The sequence below is a fragment of the Alosa sapidissima genome, chromosome 15 (assembly GCF_018492685.1).
Source record: "Alosa sapidissima isolate fAloSap1 chromosome 15, fAloSap1.pri, whole genome shotgun sequence".
Taxonomy (NCBI): Eukaryota; Metazoa; Chordata; class Actinopteri; order Clupeiformes; family Clupeidae; genus Alosa; species Alosa sapidissima.
The window spans coordinates 11,200,260-11,217,495 of NC_055971.1; the positions used below are offsets into that span (position 1 = coordinate 11,200,260).

The 17,236-nt window shown below is 41.8% G+C and overlaps 1 protein-coding gene across 1 annotated transcript; it reads right to left on the reverse strand.

The window, feature by feature from the left end:
• Window positions 1–12,983: 12,983 nt before the first annotated feature.
• Window positions 12,984–16,027, reverse strand: LOC121684596. Its single transcript, XM_042064656.1, has 12 exons — window positions 15,829–16,027; window positions 15,616–15,650; window positions 15,457–15,498; window positions 15,194–15,293; window positions 14,991–15,038; window positions 14,785–14,865; window positions 14,624–14,680; window positions 13,876–13,962; window positions 13,668–13,766; window positions 13,506–13,589; window positions 13,306–13,410; window positions 12,984–13,224 (listed from the first exon to the last, which is right to left on the reverse strand). The coding sequence occupies exons 1-12, from the start codon at window positions 15,961–15,963 to the stop codon at window positions 13,084–13,086; spliced, it is 1,014 nt and encodes a 337-aa protein (XP_041920590.1). The 5' UTR covers window positions 15,964–16,027; the 3' UTR covers window positions 12,984–13,083.
• Window positions 16,028–17,236: the final 1,209 nt, after the last annotated feature.

Here is a 17,236-nt window from a genome sequence, read left to right on the forward strand (position 1 = left end):
CTTCTGCTTGTCCTGGGTTAATATATTACCATTACCATTGATATAAACAGCAAAACAATACATTTTTCTCATGCTGCCATTTACTTTAACCATGTTGCCAGGCCACATTGCCTGAAAAACACCCCAAACTAATACTATAGCGATTCTTCACTGTGGGTAATGGGTATGGTGTTTTGGTGGTTGAAATTTTCCTCCCATCCCAAAATGGACCACTTGGCAATCATGCTGATCATGGATCACTCTTCTCCAAATATGCAAAGCTCAGCTTAACCTTTACAAGAGTATACCAAGGGCCTCATTTATAAAACGCTCTTACACACAGATTTGATCTTAGACCGTGCATATGCTCAAATCCATGCCAACGCTTAGATTTATAATAAACAGTCTCTGACGTGGAGACCTGCCCCAATAGGCAACATTCAATTTCAATTAAATTTCAATTTAGTGTGCTTATAGAGCGCCAAAACATTACACATGTATCATGGCGCTTTACAGAATGTAGGCAATCAGAGAAAAAGAAAAGAGGGAAAAAAGAAAAGAAAGAAAGAAGGTCCATGGGTAACAGGGGCGAGGAAAAACTCCCTAGAATTGGAGATACATATAGGAAGAAACCTCGAACAAATCCACGACTCAAGGGCCTGACCCATCTGCCTAGGATCAATACAGACAGTAAGGTCCAGGCCCGGAGTGGGTAATCGGGAGAATTCCTGGTGGGCCGCTTCACTTTTGGGCCGGTCGAGGGAAAAATATTGACATTTGTCACGTTAATCTATCTTCTCTTAAAGTTGGCTACACACGTTCGCATTCTATGCCTAACACCGCAGCCTCTGCATGAGTTCTTCCCTCCCAAGAAAGGTTAACTGGTTGGGTCCATATAGCCCGTCTTTCCTAAAAAGTTTTCTCAGATAGCCTACCAGCCGGGCCGGCCCTACCGTAGTGATAAGCGTCAAGGAGGATGGATGGTAGAAAGACGCCAAGAGGGACTGAAAAGGCCAGGAAAAAAAGACGAAAAGTATTGGAAGATAATGCTGCCAAATGTGCCAAACTTCCAATACATGAGGCTACATGATCAACGTATATGCCTTGTTTGCTCAGAAGTGGGTGTAGTAAAGGAGCAAATCACCAAACAACAACATGATAGCTGACCCATGCAGAAAAAAAAAACATGTAAACAATACAGTAGTTCAATATGCCTCTTAGTGGAATTGTGGGATACATTTCAAATGCTTTATTTCTTCCTTCCTGTTTTTGTTAACTTATCAACCTATCCTTGTGGAATATTGGTAGCCTATAATAAAAACTACAGGATAAGAGCTGAAATGTTGCCTTATTTATCCAATTTTCTACCACCACTAAAAAAGTGGGCCGGTCTGTGAAAGTTAGGTGAAAGTTACAAGAGGTGGGATGATTACGTATCCGGTATGATAATGCATTAATCATGATTTAGTGAGAGAAAATGCAAATAAATAGTCCGGCGTTGGAATTGTTCATGGAACATTGGACCGTTAAACCACACAATGATCTCAGAGCCAAACAAGGCAAGAAGTGGTTAACAGAGAACAATGTCAGGCCCAGCCAGAGTCCAGACATGAATCCCATCAAAATTATATGGAGGGAGCACAAGGCCTGAGTGATGGCAAAGAACCATTCTATACTCAAAGACCTGGTAACTGTTGCAAGAACATTGGCGTCCAAAATTACTTTGGAGACATGTACAAATATTTGTGATAACAAATAAAGGCTTAAATAAAGGCCATGTTTCTACCACATTGTCTTACAACCTTTTGCGTGTGGCAGTGTTATTAACAGTCAGTACAAACATATTGGTCAAGAGAAAATCAATATTAAATCAATATTTTCCAAGAGAAGGTTGTATCATGCTAAATTGCCATCCTCGTGGGTTAAAAAGAGTAGCCTATGACACTTTTGTTATGGGTGTAACATAAATCGACAATTATCCTAGTAGTGATTCTTGTCAACTTGTCACACACTAAGTAACATAGACATTGGTGTTTCACTCTTATACCTGTGCAATCAGCATCTCTTTATAGCTCTTTTTTGTCATTAGTTCAATAAAGCATCTGATCATTCTGTCAGAGCAGCATATCAACAGTGTTGTTTTGAAACTACGCAACAACATGCAGATGGGGACCTTATAGGGACCGTCTTAGTGTGATCACTACACTAAAACACAGATTACATTTTAAGTACTTTAACAGTAGAAGATTGCGATTTGGAACTCATAATAGAATTTGAAATTCAGTGTAAATGTAACGGAGGTAGTCTCTGCCAGAGCCATATAAAGGTGGTCTCTCCCCTCCGTCGATCACTCTGCGTTGTGTTTTAGAAAAGGATGGACGCCACAACCGACCTTGATTTTACTGTTTATTGCTGAGATGACAGAAAAGAAAGAAACTAATCAGGCATGGAGCGAGCCAGGCGCAGCACAACTCCTCTGCCGTGGGACAGTTGCAAAAGTCGACAATAGTCGCACAAGTTTACATAAGACAATATTCAAACAATTATAAAATATGTGGCGTACCTGAGATGACAGAAAAGAAAGAAACTAATCAGGCATGGAGCGAGCCAGGCGCGTCACAACTCCTGCAAAACAGACCAGGTAAACCACTTATTAAAACACGACATCAGTCAATCTATCGAAGCCACGTACCTGTCATAACTCAGCTAGCAGCACATTAACTAGCCTAATACACATGCAGCACTCTAACTGGCTGCAGAATGAGAAAACATATTTAAGTGTGCACGATCGAAATACATTAAAACACATCTCATGTATAACGTGCACAACACAGTATGACAGAGTTCTCACCCTACAGATGCATGACAGAAAATAGGCAAACACCAAAATCATAAAACAAAGAAATAGCACATTTTAATACACCACCTACCTCAGCTAGCACATTTTAATACACCACCTATCTCTGCCGTGGGACAGATATGTATATATCAGTGACCATATGAGGTAAACTCTGCTCAGGTGACCTATTCAAGCTAATGCTCATATACCCAGACCCAAGGGAGAAGTGTACTGCATGTGAGAAGAGCTGAACTGTACTTGAGGGCACCTCCCGTGCCTCAGGAGCTGTCCCCTGATCCCTACCATTGCAGATAGTACAGCTGCTAAGGCCAGATTTTTACCTGAATCGTTTAGTTTTTGCAGAAAGCACGGAACTTGGTACAGTTATAGTACTACCCCTAGTGATCAAAAATTGAGATGGACCCCAACACATAGCGCCCCCTAGTGGCCCCTATCTTGACTTCAAATATGGCCACCAAAATATGCCCTTTTTTTCTACATTTATAATGCTATGCAGCTTTTAACACATAATACGACGTGTCTATAGCCATCTTTCAGCATTATGAAATACATGTGACAGTCATGCATAATTCAAATGGCAAACATGTTGGATTTTAATAAAGTATCCATAAATTCTGACAGAGTCAAAAACGGTTGTGCATTTAGGCTATGTGTGAAGTTTTAACTGTGTGACTAACCCTGTACTTGCCAGGGCTCAATCCTTCTAATTTGGAGGCTGGCATGCTAGCAAGGAGGCTAAAACCCATGGATGCTAGCGTCTGTCAAGTTTCTTAAAGAAACATATGCTGCCTTTTGGGAAATTAGCTATTTGGCTTCTACCCTAGAGTTAGATCAATTGGATCAGTTAGATCAAACACCCAGTCAGAGTTAATTAGTACATAACCCAGTCCAACACATCCCACTGTTAGCCTAATTCAATTGAGATGGGTGGGGCCAATTAGCATATGCTAAAGTTTCTTTTAAGGCATACAGTGATCGTGTTTTATTGTAGTTTAACATTTTGCATCCCATAAAATGGTTATACCTGTCCTTTCATCTACAATTTAATGTCTTAAAGGTGCCCTGCCACACAAAACCGTTTTTTACTTGCATTTTTTTTTTACATAATAGGTCCATATGTGTTTGTGCTATGTCGTGAATGTGAAAATAAACAGCTACCTCCTCCATCAGCTCTAGCCACTGAAAAGAAATAAGCAGAGAAATTAGGCCAATTGCAAAAGCTCTTCAGATTGACGTGGAATTGATGAGCTCATTACTATTCATGAGATCGCCCAGTTGAGACTTTGCCCACAAAATTCGCTTAGCTCTGTGACAGTTTTAGTAGGCCTATGCAAGGATGGCTGAATGTCAACTGACTTGTGCGCTATGCACGAATAGAACTTCAACAATGCATTTTGCCCAAGAACCCAGACTTGAGGATCAAATGGCTTCAGTTTATTTTTTGGAACGATGCTACAGGCTTTGCAAAAAGGTTGCTGTTGAAGCCTGCAGTAGACTACCATCGCAGCAGTCTACGACCAGTGCCCATAAGTAAAACGTTATTGTCAACTCAAGGAAGTGCTATGTTTTACAGGTTTAATGCACTCGCTACCCTAGCAGGTTTTACTTATGCACATTTGGACAATGCTAGCACTCGCTAGCCAAACTAAGTTCATGCCAAGAAGCTACAATTTGTTGATAACGGCTGTCATGTTATGGACAAAACCTACTAGCTGTTAGCCAATCAGAGTCAAGCAGCTTAGCTCGTTCGAGCTGAGTCTTCATGCAGGCTTTCAATACCACGCTAGAATGGCTTGAAACAAGGTAACCAAGGCATGTTTTCCACAAAAAAATGTTACAGACTCCATGGTAGAACTTCAGACATTACCACAAAGTAATGAAATACGTGTGGCAGGGCATCTTTAAGACAATGAAGCTAATTTAAATACGTAATACCTTGAGTTTAGTTCCCTCCTGACACATTAAGACTCATGCTAGTCAGTGAACCAGCACTCTGGGGTTTTAGGACACTGGCTTCGTGGTAGAAACACCAAAAGCTCAAGATAGGTTGAGTATCGTCCGCGTAGCAGTGATAATCAAATTCATGGGAGCAAATGGTCTCACCCAAGGAAGTGGTGTAAATAGAGAAAAGTAGGGGCCCTAATACTGATCCCTGAGGCACACCAGTTGTGAGGTCATGTGACTGTGATACCTGTACCTGCCAAGACATGCTGAAAGAATGCCCTTTAAGGTAGGATTTAAACCAGTCAAGGGCTTTCCTAGAACTCCAAGTTCAGATAGTGTAGAAAGGAGAATGTCATGGTTAATAGCATCAAATGCTGCAGATAAGTCTAGTAGAATGAATACTAATGACTTAGATGAGGACTTAGATGCAACTTAGATGAGGACTTAGCTACTCTCAATGCTTCAGTCACAGACAGAAAAGCAGTTTCAGTAGAATGACTCTTGAAAACAGAGTCCAAGTCCAAGACTTGCTTGAAGACCACTTTCTCCAAAAACTTTGACCCCTTGCATGTGACGTCACGTTTTGTTCGCGCCACAGCAAAATAGCCTAGTGGACGGCAAGAACACGAATCAAATTAATGGGTTGTAATGGGACATATCGCACAGCTAGGAGATTATAGTGAGATTTAACCGTAGTAATGCCCTTCCACGACTGTTGGCTTATTGTTTGGAATACAACAACATCCCATGTTCTTGCATAGATATATTTTGGTTTGTTTTCTTTGTGTTTCGGGAGTATTTCAACCACAATTGACCTGTCGCTAAGCTCCGCCCCCCATTGTTACCGTGCGAAAACTCGGGACAAACAAACCAGACTTGATTAGAAATACATTGTGGACAATGGCAGCTGACAGTATATGAAAGCAGGCTTTGAGGGCGTTTTGGTCGATATTTGGTTATCAACTAATTTTAGCTTCATGGCATGAACTTTGCTTGGCTAGCGAGTGCTAGCATTGTCCAAATGTGCATAAATAAAACCTGCTAGGCTTATTATTATTCCAAAAATAATTCAGTGGAAATGCATGGATTCAGTTGCTTCCAGTAGCAGCAACTGGAATCTGATCCCTTATCATACTTGTTGGTTCGTACTCGTCGCTCGACTTATCGTGACTAAATTCAAGATGGCGTCGAACGGTAAAATTCTTTAAGGTACTGTCTGTATAAATCGTCTTGTAAATAAACTACCAGTGCTTTTTCAAAGTTCTATGTCTCGTTTTAAATGTCAAGGCCCTCGGAAGTCTACCAATGAAGTATGGAGCTACTTTGAGCCTCGTAAATGGTGTAAAACAGTGATTTATTTGCATGGCTAGGCCGATGCTCGAGGCACCACAATGAAACACTGTGTTGGTAGCATTGGCTAACTAGCGCCAGCTTTCTGAGTGCAGGGGACAAGCCAAAGTGAGCTATGAGACATACATTCACACTCGGTATCATGTTTCAACACACTTTAGGTCAAAATCACACCGGAATTATCCTATTGTCCGCTTGATACTGTAAGCCATTGGTTCCCAAAGGAGCCAGCATAGCCTAGTGACAATGTATGTTGTGTAATAGGCCTAGCATAGGGCCTACATTATATAGCCTATAGTTTGTTAACACTCACGGTTTTGTCATAACTCCCTCTATGCATTTTTGCATTTAGAATAGCTCTGAAACCGGGGATGAACACGTCGCGGGGGGGGCGACAGTGCGTGGATATCTCAATCGCAAAATTAAACAATATTTCTATCGGGCGCCTATGGACTAGGCTGGGTGAACTCAGCCTGATCTGCCGGCGATTCCTTTTCGATTTCTTAAAAGATTGAGCTTGGTCTGGCGAAAGTGTGGTGGATTTCTATGACTTAACGGATGCATGTATGGTTTTTATAAACTTTGATATTACTGCAATTATTATGAGACTTCAAGGCCTGTACACATCTTAAACAGACCAGACCAGCAGTCAAGGAGTGGGGTGAGGGAGTTCACAGTGACACCTGGCTGGATGGTCGAGGGGGTGAAGGAGTTCACAGTGAACTAGATGGTCGAGAGCGAGAGGATGATGTAATTGGATGATGTAATGGTGGTAACAGCAAGGCCAAGTAACAGGTGGCAAGATAAGAAGCCCTGTTACAACTGTTAAAACCGAATCTGGGAAAAAACCCAGAAGGAGACAGTTTTGCATATAATTTATGCATGATGAGACAATGGGTTCCACCAATAGTTGTAACCTTGGTGGATGCTGATAGGCCAACAGGTGTCTTTCGAGGGTGGCGAGAGGGCCCAACCCCAAGGTTAAGGAGTATAAAAGATAGGTCGCAGCCACCTGTTAGTCAGATCTCATCGGGGGCGCCAGCTGATGACATCTCACATCACCCTATTGCTTGACACCTGGTCTGGACATCGTTTAGGCTGGACTATCACTGCAATACGGTAAATAAAGATCAACAGTCTTCAGAGATCTCCTGTCTGCATTGTCTCCTTCGGACGCTTTGTCCCAGAGTGCTAATTAGTAAGTAGTTAAGTGATAAATTGTTCAGTGGATTCGGAAGTGGACCGGTTTTTCCACGACAAAAGCCAGACTAACCATGGACCTCATAGTTGCAAAATGCAAGTGAACATGAATCAGCATATTGTTTGCACAAACAATAACGGACAGTAGCTCTTCAACTTGGCCCGTTAAAATGTGTATGAACAGTCTAGCAACGCATTTCATGAAGGCCCTTTTGGACATGTCAGTTATTTGCACCACTGGGTAAAACGGCATTTTGTTTTAGATTACTGGTATTTCATTTTTCCATTGACAATAAAGCTGAATATCATATGAACTAGATGACTAAACTTATGCATATGTAGAAGAAGAAACATTCACAAAAATCCATGACATGACCTCTCTTCTTGATCGCTGTTAAAAAACTGCATGGAACTGACAGGGATTGTTTTGTTTAATAATAAATAAATAAATACATTATGCTGCTACCTTCTGCTTTTCCCAAATACAATGTAGCCTACAGGTGTACCTTCCATCAGTCCAGTTGCAATGGATGGACTGTGATGAACTGCCCTACTTGTGATTGTTTAGATATTTTAAAGGTTTTATAACAATGCTACACATTTTTTGGCAAGTGCTACAAATCTATTCACCTTTGCAGCGCCAGTAGGCTACTTTGTGTGCGGCCCGGCCACATTCCAAACAAGCAAACACAACATTTTCAAGAGTGGGGATGGAGTAGAAGATGGAGACAAATTCATTAATATGATTTATTTTCGCTATGCGGTATATCTAGTTAAGTCCCTTTTGATAGCTTCTGGAGGAAAGTAAATCCTTTATCGACCAAAACGTCCTCAAAGCCTGCTTTCATATACTGTCAGCTGCCATTGTCCACAATGTATTTCTAATCAAGTCTGGTTTGTTTGTCCGAGTTTTCACACGGTAACAATGGGGGGCGGAGCTTAGCGACAGGTCAGTTGTGGTTGAAATACTCCCGAAACACAAAGAAAACAAACCTATAACATAAGACTTTCTTGAGTTGACAGTTTTAGTTACGGACTGCACTGGTTGTAGACTACCGGGATGGTAGCTGTTATCAACTAATTTTAGCTTCATGGCATGAACTTTGCTTGGCTAGCGAGTGCTAGCGTTGTCCAAATGTGCATAAATAAAACCTGCTAGGCTAGCGGGTTCATTAAACCTGTAAAACATAGCACTTCCTTGAGTTGACAATAACGTTTTACTTATGGGCACTGGTCGTAGACTGCTGCGATGGTAGTCTACTGCAGGCTTCAACAGCAACCTTTTTGCAAAGCCTGTAGCATCGTTCCAAAAAATAAACTGAAGCCATTTGATCCTCAAGTCTGGGTTCTTGGGCAAAATGCATTGTTGAAGTTCTATTTGTGCATATCGCACAAGTCAGTTGACATTCAGCCATCCTTGCATAGGCCTACTAAAACTGTCACAGAGCTAAGCGAATTTTGTGGGCACAGTCTCAACTGGGCGATCTCATGAATAGTAATGAGCTCATCAATTCCACGTCAATCTGAAGAGCTTTTGCAATTGGCCTAATTTCTCTGCTTATTTCTTTTCAGTGGCTAGAGCTGACGGAGGAGGTAGCTGTTTATTTTCACATTCACGACATAGCACAAACACATATGGACCTATTATGTAAAAAAAAAATGCAAGTAAAAACGGTTTTGTGTGGCAGGGCACCTTTAAGACATTAAATTGTAGATGCAAGGACAGGTATAACCATTTTATGGGATGCAAAATGTTAAACTACAATAAAACACGATCACTGTATGCCTTAAAAGAAACTTTAGCATATGCTAATTGGCCCCACCCATCTCAATTGAATTAGGCTAACAGTGGGATGTGTTGGACTGGGTTATGTACTAATTAACTCTGACTGGGTGTATGATCTAACTGATCCAATTGATCTAACTCTAGGGTAGAAGCCAAATAGCTAATTTCCCAAAAGGCAGCATATGTTTCTTTAAGAGACTTGACAGACGCTAGAATCCATGGGTTTTAGCCTCCTTGCTAGCATGCCAGCCTCCAAATTAGAAGGATTGAGCCCTGGCAAGTTCAGGGTTAGTCACACAGTTAAAACTTCACACATAGCCTAAATGCACAACCGTTTTTGACTCTGTCAGAATTTATGGATACTTTATTAAAATCCAACATGTTTGCCATTTGAATTATGCATGACTGTCACATGTATTTCATAATGCTGAAAGATGGCTATAGACACGTCGTATTATGTGTTAAAAGCTGCATAGCATTATAAATGTAGAAAAAAGGGCATATTTTGGTGGCCATATTTGAAGTCAAGATAGGGGCCACTAGGGGGCGCTATGTGTTGGGGTCCATCTCAATTTTTGATCACTAGGGGTAGTACTATAACTGTACCAAGTTCCGTGCTTTCTGCAAAAACTAAACGATTCAGGTAAAAATCTGGCCTTAGCCGCTGTACTATCTGCAATGGTAGGGATCAGGGGACAGCTCCTGAGGCTCGGGAGGTGCCCTCAAGTACAGTTCAGCTCTTCTCACATGCAGTACACTTCTCCCTTGATATATACATATCTGTCCCACGGCAGAGATAGGTGGTGTATTAAAATGTGCTAGCTGAGGTAGGTGGTGTATTAAAATGTGCTATTTCTTTTGTTTTATGATTTGGTGTTTGCCTATTTTCTGTCATGCATCTGTAGGGTGAGAACTCTGTCATACTGTGTTGTGCACGTTATACATGAGATGTGTTTTAATGTATTTCGATCGTGCACACTTAAATATGTTTAAATGTTTTCTCATACTGCAGCCAGTTGGAGTGCTGCATGTGTATTAGGCTAGTTAGTGTGCTGCTAGCTGAGTTATGACAGGTACGTGGCTTCGATAGATTGACTGATGTCGTGTTTTAATAAGTGGTTTACCTGGTCTGTTTTGCAGGAGTTGTGACGCGCCTAGCTCGCTCCATGCCTGATTAGTTTCTTTCTTTTCTGTCATCTCAGGTACGCCACATATTTTATAATTGTTTGAATATTGTCTTATGTAAACTTGTGCGACTATTGTCGACTTTTGCAACTGTCCCACGGCAGAGGAGTTGTGCTGCGCCTGGCTCGCTCCATGCCTGATTAGTTTCTTTCTTTTCTGTCATCTCAGCAATAAACAGTAAAATCAAGGTCGGTTGTGGCGTCCATCCTTTTCTAAAACACAACGCAGAGTGATCGACGGAGGGGAGAGACCACCTTTATATGGCTCTGGCAGAGACTACCTCCGTTACATTTACACTGAATTTCAAATTCTATTATGAGTTCCAAATCGCAATCTTCTACTGTTAAAGTACTTAAAATGTAATCTGTGTTTTAGTGTAGTGATCACACTAAGACGGTCCCTATAAGGTCCCCATCTGCATGTTGTTGCATAGTTTCAAAACAACACTGTTGATATGCTGCTCTGACAGAATGATCAGATGCTTTATTGAACTAATGACAAAAAAGAGCTATAAAGAGATGCTGATTGCACAGGTATAAGAGTGAAACACCAATGTCTATGTTACTTAGTGTGTGACAAGTTGACAAGAATCACTACTAGGATAATTGTCGATTTATGTTACACCCATAACAAAAGTGTCATAGGCTACTCTTTTTAACCCACGAGGATGGCAATTTAGCATGATACAACCTTCTCTTGGAAAATATTGATTTAATATTGATTTTCTCTTGACCAATATGTTTGTACTGACTGTTAATAACACTGCCACACGCAAAAGGTTGTAAGACAATGTGGTAGAAACATGGCCTTTATTTAAGCCTTTATTTGCTATAACAAATATTTGTACATGTCTCCAAAGTAATTTTGGACGGCAATGTTCTTGCAACAGTTACCAGGTCTTTGAGTATAGAATGGTTCTTTGCCATCACTCAGGCCTTGTGCTCCCTCCATATAATTTTGATGGGATTCATGTCTGGACTCTGGCTGGGCCTGACATTGTTCTCTGTTAACCACTTCTTGCCTTGTTTGGTTCTGAGATCATTGTGTGGTTTAACGGTCCAATGTTCCATGAACAATTCCAACGCCGGACTATTTATTTGCACTTTCTCTCACTAAATCATGATTAATGCATTATCATACCGGATACGTAATCATCCCACCTCTTGTAACTTTCACAGACCGGCCCACTTTTTTAGTGGTGGTAGAAAATTGGATAAATAAGGCAACATTTCAGCTCTTATCCTGTAGTTTTTATTATAGGCTACCAATATTCCACAATGATAGGTTGATAAGTTAACAAAAACAGGAAGGAAGAAATAAAGCATTTGAAATGTATCCCACAATTCCACTAAGAGGCATATTGAACTACTGTATTGTTTACATGTTTTTTTTTTTCTGCATGGGTCAGCTATCATGTTGTTGTTTGGTGATTTGCTCCTTTACTACACCCACTTCTGAGCAAACAAGGCATATACGTTGATCATGTAGCCTCATGTATTGGAAGTTTGGCACATTTGGCAGCATTATCTTCCAATACTTTTCGTCTTTTTTTCCTGGCCTTTTCAGTCCCTCTTGGCGTCTTTCTACCATCCATCCTCCTTGACGCTTATCACTACGGTAGGGCCGGCTCGGCTGGTAGGCTATCTGAGAAAACTTTTTAGGAAAGACGGGCTATATGGACCCAACCAGTTAACTTTTCTTGGGAGGGGAGAACTCATGCAGAGGCTGCGGTGTTAGGCATAGAATGCGAACGTGTGTAGCCAACTTTAAGAGAAGATAGATTAACGTGACAAATGTCAATATTTTTCCCTCGAGCGGCCCAAAAGTGAAGCGGCCCACCAGGAATTCTCCCGATTACCCACTCCAGGCCTGGACCTTACTGTCTGTATTGATCCTAGGCAGATGGGTCAGGCCCTTGAGTCGTGGATTTGTTCGAGGTTTCTTCCTATATGTATCTCCAATTCTAGGGAGTTTTTCCTCGCCCCTGTTACCCATGGACCATCTTTCTTTCTTTTCTTTTTTCCCTCTTTTCTTTTTCTCTGATTGCCTACATTCTGTAAAGCGCCATAATACATGTGTTATGTTTTGGCGCTGTATAAGCACAATAAATTTAAATTTAATTGAAATTGAATGTTGCCTATTGGGGCAGGTCTCCACGTCAGAGACTGTTTATTATAAATCTAAGCGTTGGCATGGATTTGAGCATATGCACGGTCTAAGATCAAATCTGTGTGTAAGAGCGTTTTATAAATGAGGCCCTTGGTATACTCTTGTAAAGGTTAAGCTGAGCTGTGCATATTTGGAGAAGAGTGATCCATGATCAGCATGATTGCCAAGTGGTCCATTTTGGGATGGGAGGAACATTTTAACCACCAAAACACCATACCCATTACCCACAGTGAAGAATTGCTATAGTATTAGTTTGGGGTGTTTTTCAGGCAATGTGGCCTGGCAACATGGTTAAAGTAAATGGCAGCATGAGAAAAATTTATTGTTTTGCTGTTTATATCTGTTATGATAAGATGACAATTATATAATGGTAATATATTAACCCAGGACAAGCAGAAGTTCAATATGACTGATTTATTGGGGGAAAAAAAGGTATGCAGTTATTGCGTGCGCTCTGCATGGTGTGGCAACATCCTCAGATGTCCAGGTGTCGTGTCCTCAGATGTCATAGAGGGTAGGTGTTAAGACATTGACTTTGTAATATATTACTGTATTATATCATTATATCATTTTTTTTATATTGATTTTATCGAGAGTATTAAAAAGGATATTAGGGCGATGGGAGCGTGCTCAGCAGCTGGTCCACCCGGCGCTCCAGACAGCTGAAAAGCCCGTCGGCGAGGGCCTGGAGACGGCTGTAGACACTGAGGTCCAGAGAGAACACCTCCTCCAGGAACGCCCGGACGTCCGCCTATAAACCAGTATACCGGTTAGTATTACACTTTTGGAGTAGATCACAGGAAAATGTTCTCAGGGTGCGGTCAGTACTTACCTGCAGCATCTGCCAATATTGATGTGCAGCTGGTGAACAGGCCTCAAAGGGCAGGAAGGCATGAACCACTGCAAGCAGTCGGTCCAGGAACCCACCCTGCACCCGCTATGGGCGAGAGAATAGAGAGAAACAGGGTCAGTTAGGCATCACAACACAATGACATGCGTCACAACAGGCACGGAAAGTGTAGCGTTGCTTACAGGGACCAGCTGGCGTTGAGCCACATCAAACATGCCAAACAGCACCAACTTGAACACGATGTCAAGCACATTGATGTGGTGGATCTGAAACAGAAACACGACATGAATTATACATCGATACAAGAGATGTGTCTGTGCTATGAGTTTATAATGCTAACATACCCTCGCCTCCAGAAGCTCCACCTGAATGCTCAGGGCATTCTCCGGGTTCTGGACGTAGGCCACCAGGTCATCAAAGGCCCGCTGAAAGAGATCCGCATCCTACAGGAAAGATAAAGGTGAGAATGAGAGGTTGTAAATGCTTACAGTATGTATCAACCATCAGGATGGGCACATTATCTATAACACAGATGTCAGATAAAGCGCATACCCTCCCATTCAGCGTGGCCAGGTTGCGCAGGATCATCCTCACAGCAACGCTGGCGTAGTTGCACTGCTGGGCGTCGCTGAGTAGGATCTGATGGAGACAGGACAGGGTTTTGTTAAGGAATTGCTGTCACTATCCACACGCACATCTTTCCTGCACAGAAGAGATGAACTACTCACGGTGAAGGCCTGCCTGAGGGCTGTCAGTCTGGTCGAGAAGTCCTCCAGGTTCTTGGACTGGAAGAAGTTGCTGTTTTTTTGTAAAAAATGTAGTTTGAATGGACTACCTGGGCTGTCAGTAACCATATGAGGTAAACTCTGCTCAGGTGACAAGCTAAAGCTCATATACCCAAACCCAAGGGAGAAGTGTATACTGCATGTACGAAGGGCTGAACCGTACTTACAAGATGAAGGGCACCTCCCGAGCCTCAGGCAGGAGGCAGCTGTCCTCTGATCCCTACCATTGCAGATATTCATTTACAAATCGTCAGCATGGTGAGGCAAATTCAGCTGGTCTAAACATCAACTAAACAACTTAGAAGATACATTTCTGTCAGTGGTTGGTTGAGTTAAACACGAGTGCTCAAAATTACCTGGGCAGAGCTCTGGGTGTCGTCAGCAGCAGCTGAGGCGTCAGCACCAGGTGGGTCAGTGGGACCAGAGGCGTCAGCAGCACCAGCAGCACCATTAGCAGACGGGTCAGGGACCACAGGGGCCGGGACGGAGGTGGTTTCGGACCTCTCTGAGCTCACCAGTGATCCGTTGGCAGACAAGGTCACCCGCTTGTAGGTCTTGGATGTCTGGATGACCTGATTGGAGACCATATCATTGTATGTGAAAAATGAAAACCTGCTCCATCTGTTAGCACAAAATGTAAAAAGATAATTTGATCATAATTAAAACTAGTTTGTACCGGAACTCCATCCATGAGAACCAACAACTTGGACTCTTGCTCATGGTAAGACACTGCACGGACGACCTCACTACAGCGCCACTAGAAAAAGAAAATAAGGATACATTTTAAATGAATGAATGATCTCCACACAGCTACTGGTATGTAAAGGGAAGAGGACTGGTAGCTCAGTAATTCCTCTTCAGCCAAATCAACACCATCTCTACCTTGATGATGGTTGCAGCATCAGTGGTGGTGTAGGTGTCACGGTTGCCCTGAGTAAAAGACCGCTTTATGTCTTGATCAACTAAAGCCAATTGCAATACATAAGTAATACAATGCAATAATAATATTATCTTATCAGATAATAATTATCTTATCTTATCATATTAATAATACTATATTATCAATATTATCTTTTTTTAGTTACCTCTGCATCAAGCACACAGTTCTCATCAGCAGGGACCGCAGAAGAACAGGGTGGACGATCTGTACACCATGGTGTAACGAAGCAGGGTCTGGACATCCCACTGCAATTTCACAAAACATTATACATTTTCAGTATGGCAGACACACTTTGAACTGGCTTCACTTGGTCATTTGGATACATTTGGATATTTCTGTTCTTTGTTAGGTGGTTGATGAAGAATTACAAATATCAGCACCCTTGTCAAAATCAAATTGATTAAATACCCCAGACGGCTGCAGCTGTCCATCCACGCCATCCAGAGTGACCTATAAAACAGAAAACTGGTTAAAACTTGCTGTTGTAGCCTACATTTGGGTTTTATTGCTCAAAGTAATGAGTAGAGTGCTAAACCAAAAGACAAAGACAAACAAATGCCTGCTTACCACCTGGGGTGCGACAGTGTCCACAAGAATGAACCCTGTGATATGAATCAAATGTTTAAAGAATGCCAATTATTTTTTCATAAAACAACCTAAAAAGAGTAATCACTATAAGTTAACCAAGCGCACAACTGTTTATCTTATCCGACTAGATTACAAGGTAGTTAACCTGAAGTTTGATTCACTAATAGTTATTAGTTAGTCATTAATAGTTACCGTCTGTCCAGTCTGGCTGAGTTCCGACCTCCGCGGTCTCCCACACAGCCTGTGTTGCAGAGACAGCCGTCTCCTGTACCGCCTGGACACCTGCCTCAGCCCTCTGACTCTCTGCCAGCCTCCACCGTTTCCCATTTGGCCTGGGTCCCAGCATCAGCCGTTTCCCAGCCGGCTTGGGTCGAAGCCTCTGCTGTTTCCCACAGTAGGCTACTTGGTAGTGATGGGGACGAGACCGCCTATGCCGAGTCCGAGACAAGACCGAGTCTTTGAAGGGTCGAGACCGAGTCTGTTGGTTTTCAAATACAGTCGAGTCCGAGTCAAGACCGAGTCTTTGAGGAAGCAAGTCCGAGTCGAGACCAAGACCATAAAAACATGCCAGTTTTCATATTCATGATTTAATATCACCCCAATTAATAATCAAAAGTTAGGCCCAGGCTTGGAATTTCACCATTTTAGGGGCAAGGCCACTTGGCTTTCAGTTGGGCATATTTGGTGGGGGGCACAAAGGCCACATGTCAGGGCACCAAGGCCAAAGTTAACTATACAGTAGTAGGCTATAAAAATAATCAAAGTTCTATTTAGCCTATTCACAGCAGTAGACCTGAATCACTGTATGAAACATTACAAAAACATGAAACATGACATATTACAGTACATAGAACTGTAAATCATCTGATCATCTAATATTTAGATGTCTAGGCTATATTTAATATTTATATTTATTTTATATTTGGCCTGTTATGGAATGATGTATTGAACAATTTAAGCACAGCTCAGCTTTAAGAAACTGATGCAACCTAGATGCATGCTTAGCATTTTTTGATCATTAAGACTCCTTTCACAAACTCTTACTCAGCTGTATATCCTCTGATTTTAATATTTACCTATATCTAGGCAATATTTGTAACATTTATTTTGTATTTGGCCTGTTATGAAATCATGAAGAACGATTTAAACACATTTTGAAACCTAAAGACCAAAGTTGGAGACATGAATGTAGACCTTGCTGCAGATTACATTTTTAATTTAACCGGAATACTCTGGAACGGCTCACTGTACAGGGGACTGCTTTACACCTCTGTGTTCGGTAAGGTCTGCTGTTTATTCAGATATATGGTTTGTCATGTGTTGAACGAAGGGTTCGTGAAGTATTCCACCAAGATGAATGGGTAGGGAGATGGGTGTAGCACCTTATGTAGACGTTATGATTAAATTTAATTATATTATTTACTTTTCTCGCGAACCGTTCACCACAGCAATTAGCGGCTAACATTGTTTAAAAGCTGAGAAAAAGCTCTTTCATGTGATGTGATACATGTGCCTGTGTGATGAGTAGGCTTAGCGATTGCGAGTATATCAACTGAGAAGAATGGGTGAATTTGGACGCACTTTCTGTCTTGCCATATGC

Excerpts from the sequence above, each read along its gene's own strand:
- LOC121684596 (XM_042064656.1), bottom strand. The coding sequence starts at position 15,963 with ATGGGAAACGGTGGAGGCTGGCAGAGAGTCAGAGGGCTGAGGCAGGTG. Across the intron at positions 13,963-14,623 it reads TGTCTGCCAACGGATCACTG|ATCCTACTCAGCGACGCCCA; the intron begins GTGAGCTCAGAG and ends TGTCTCCATCAG. Across the intron at positions 13,590-13,667 it reads TGGAGCTTCTGGAGGCGAGG|ATCCACCACATCAATGTGCT; the intron begins GTATGTTAGCAT and ends TTTCTGTTTCAG.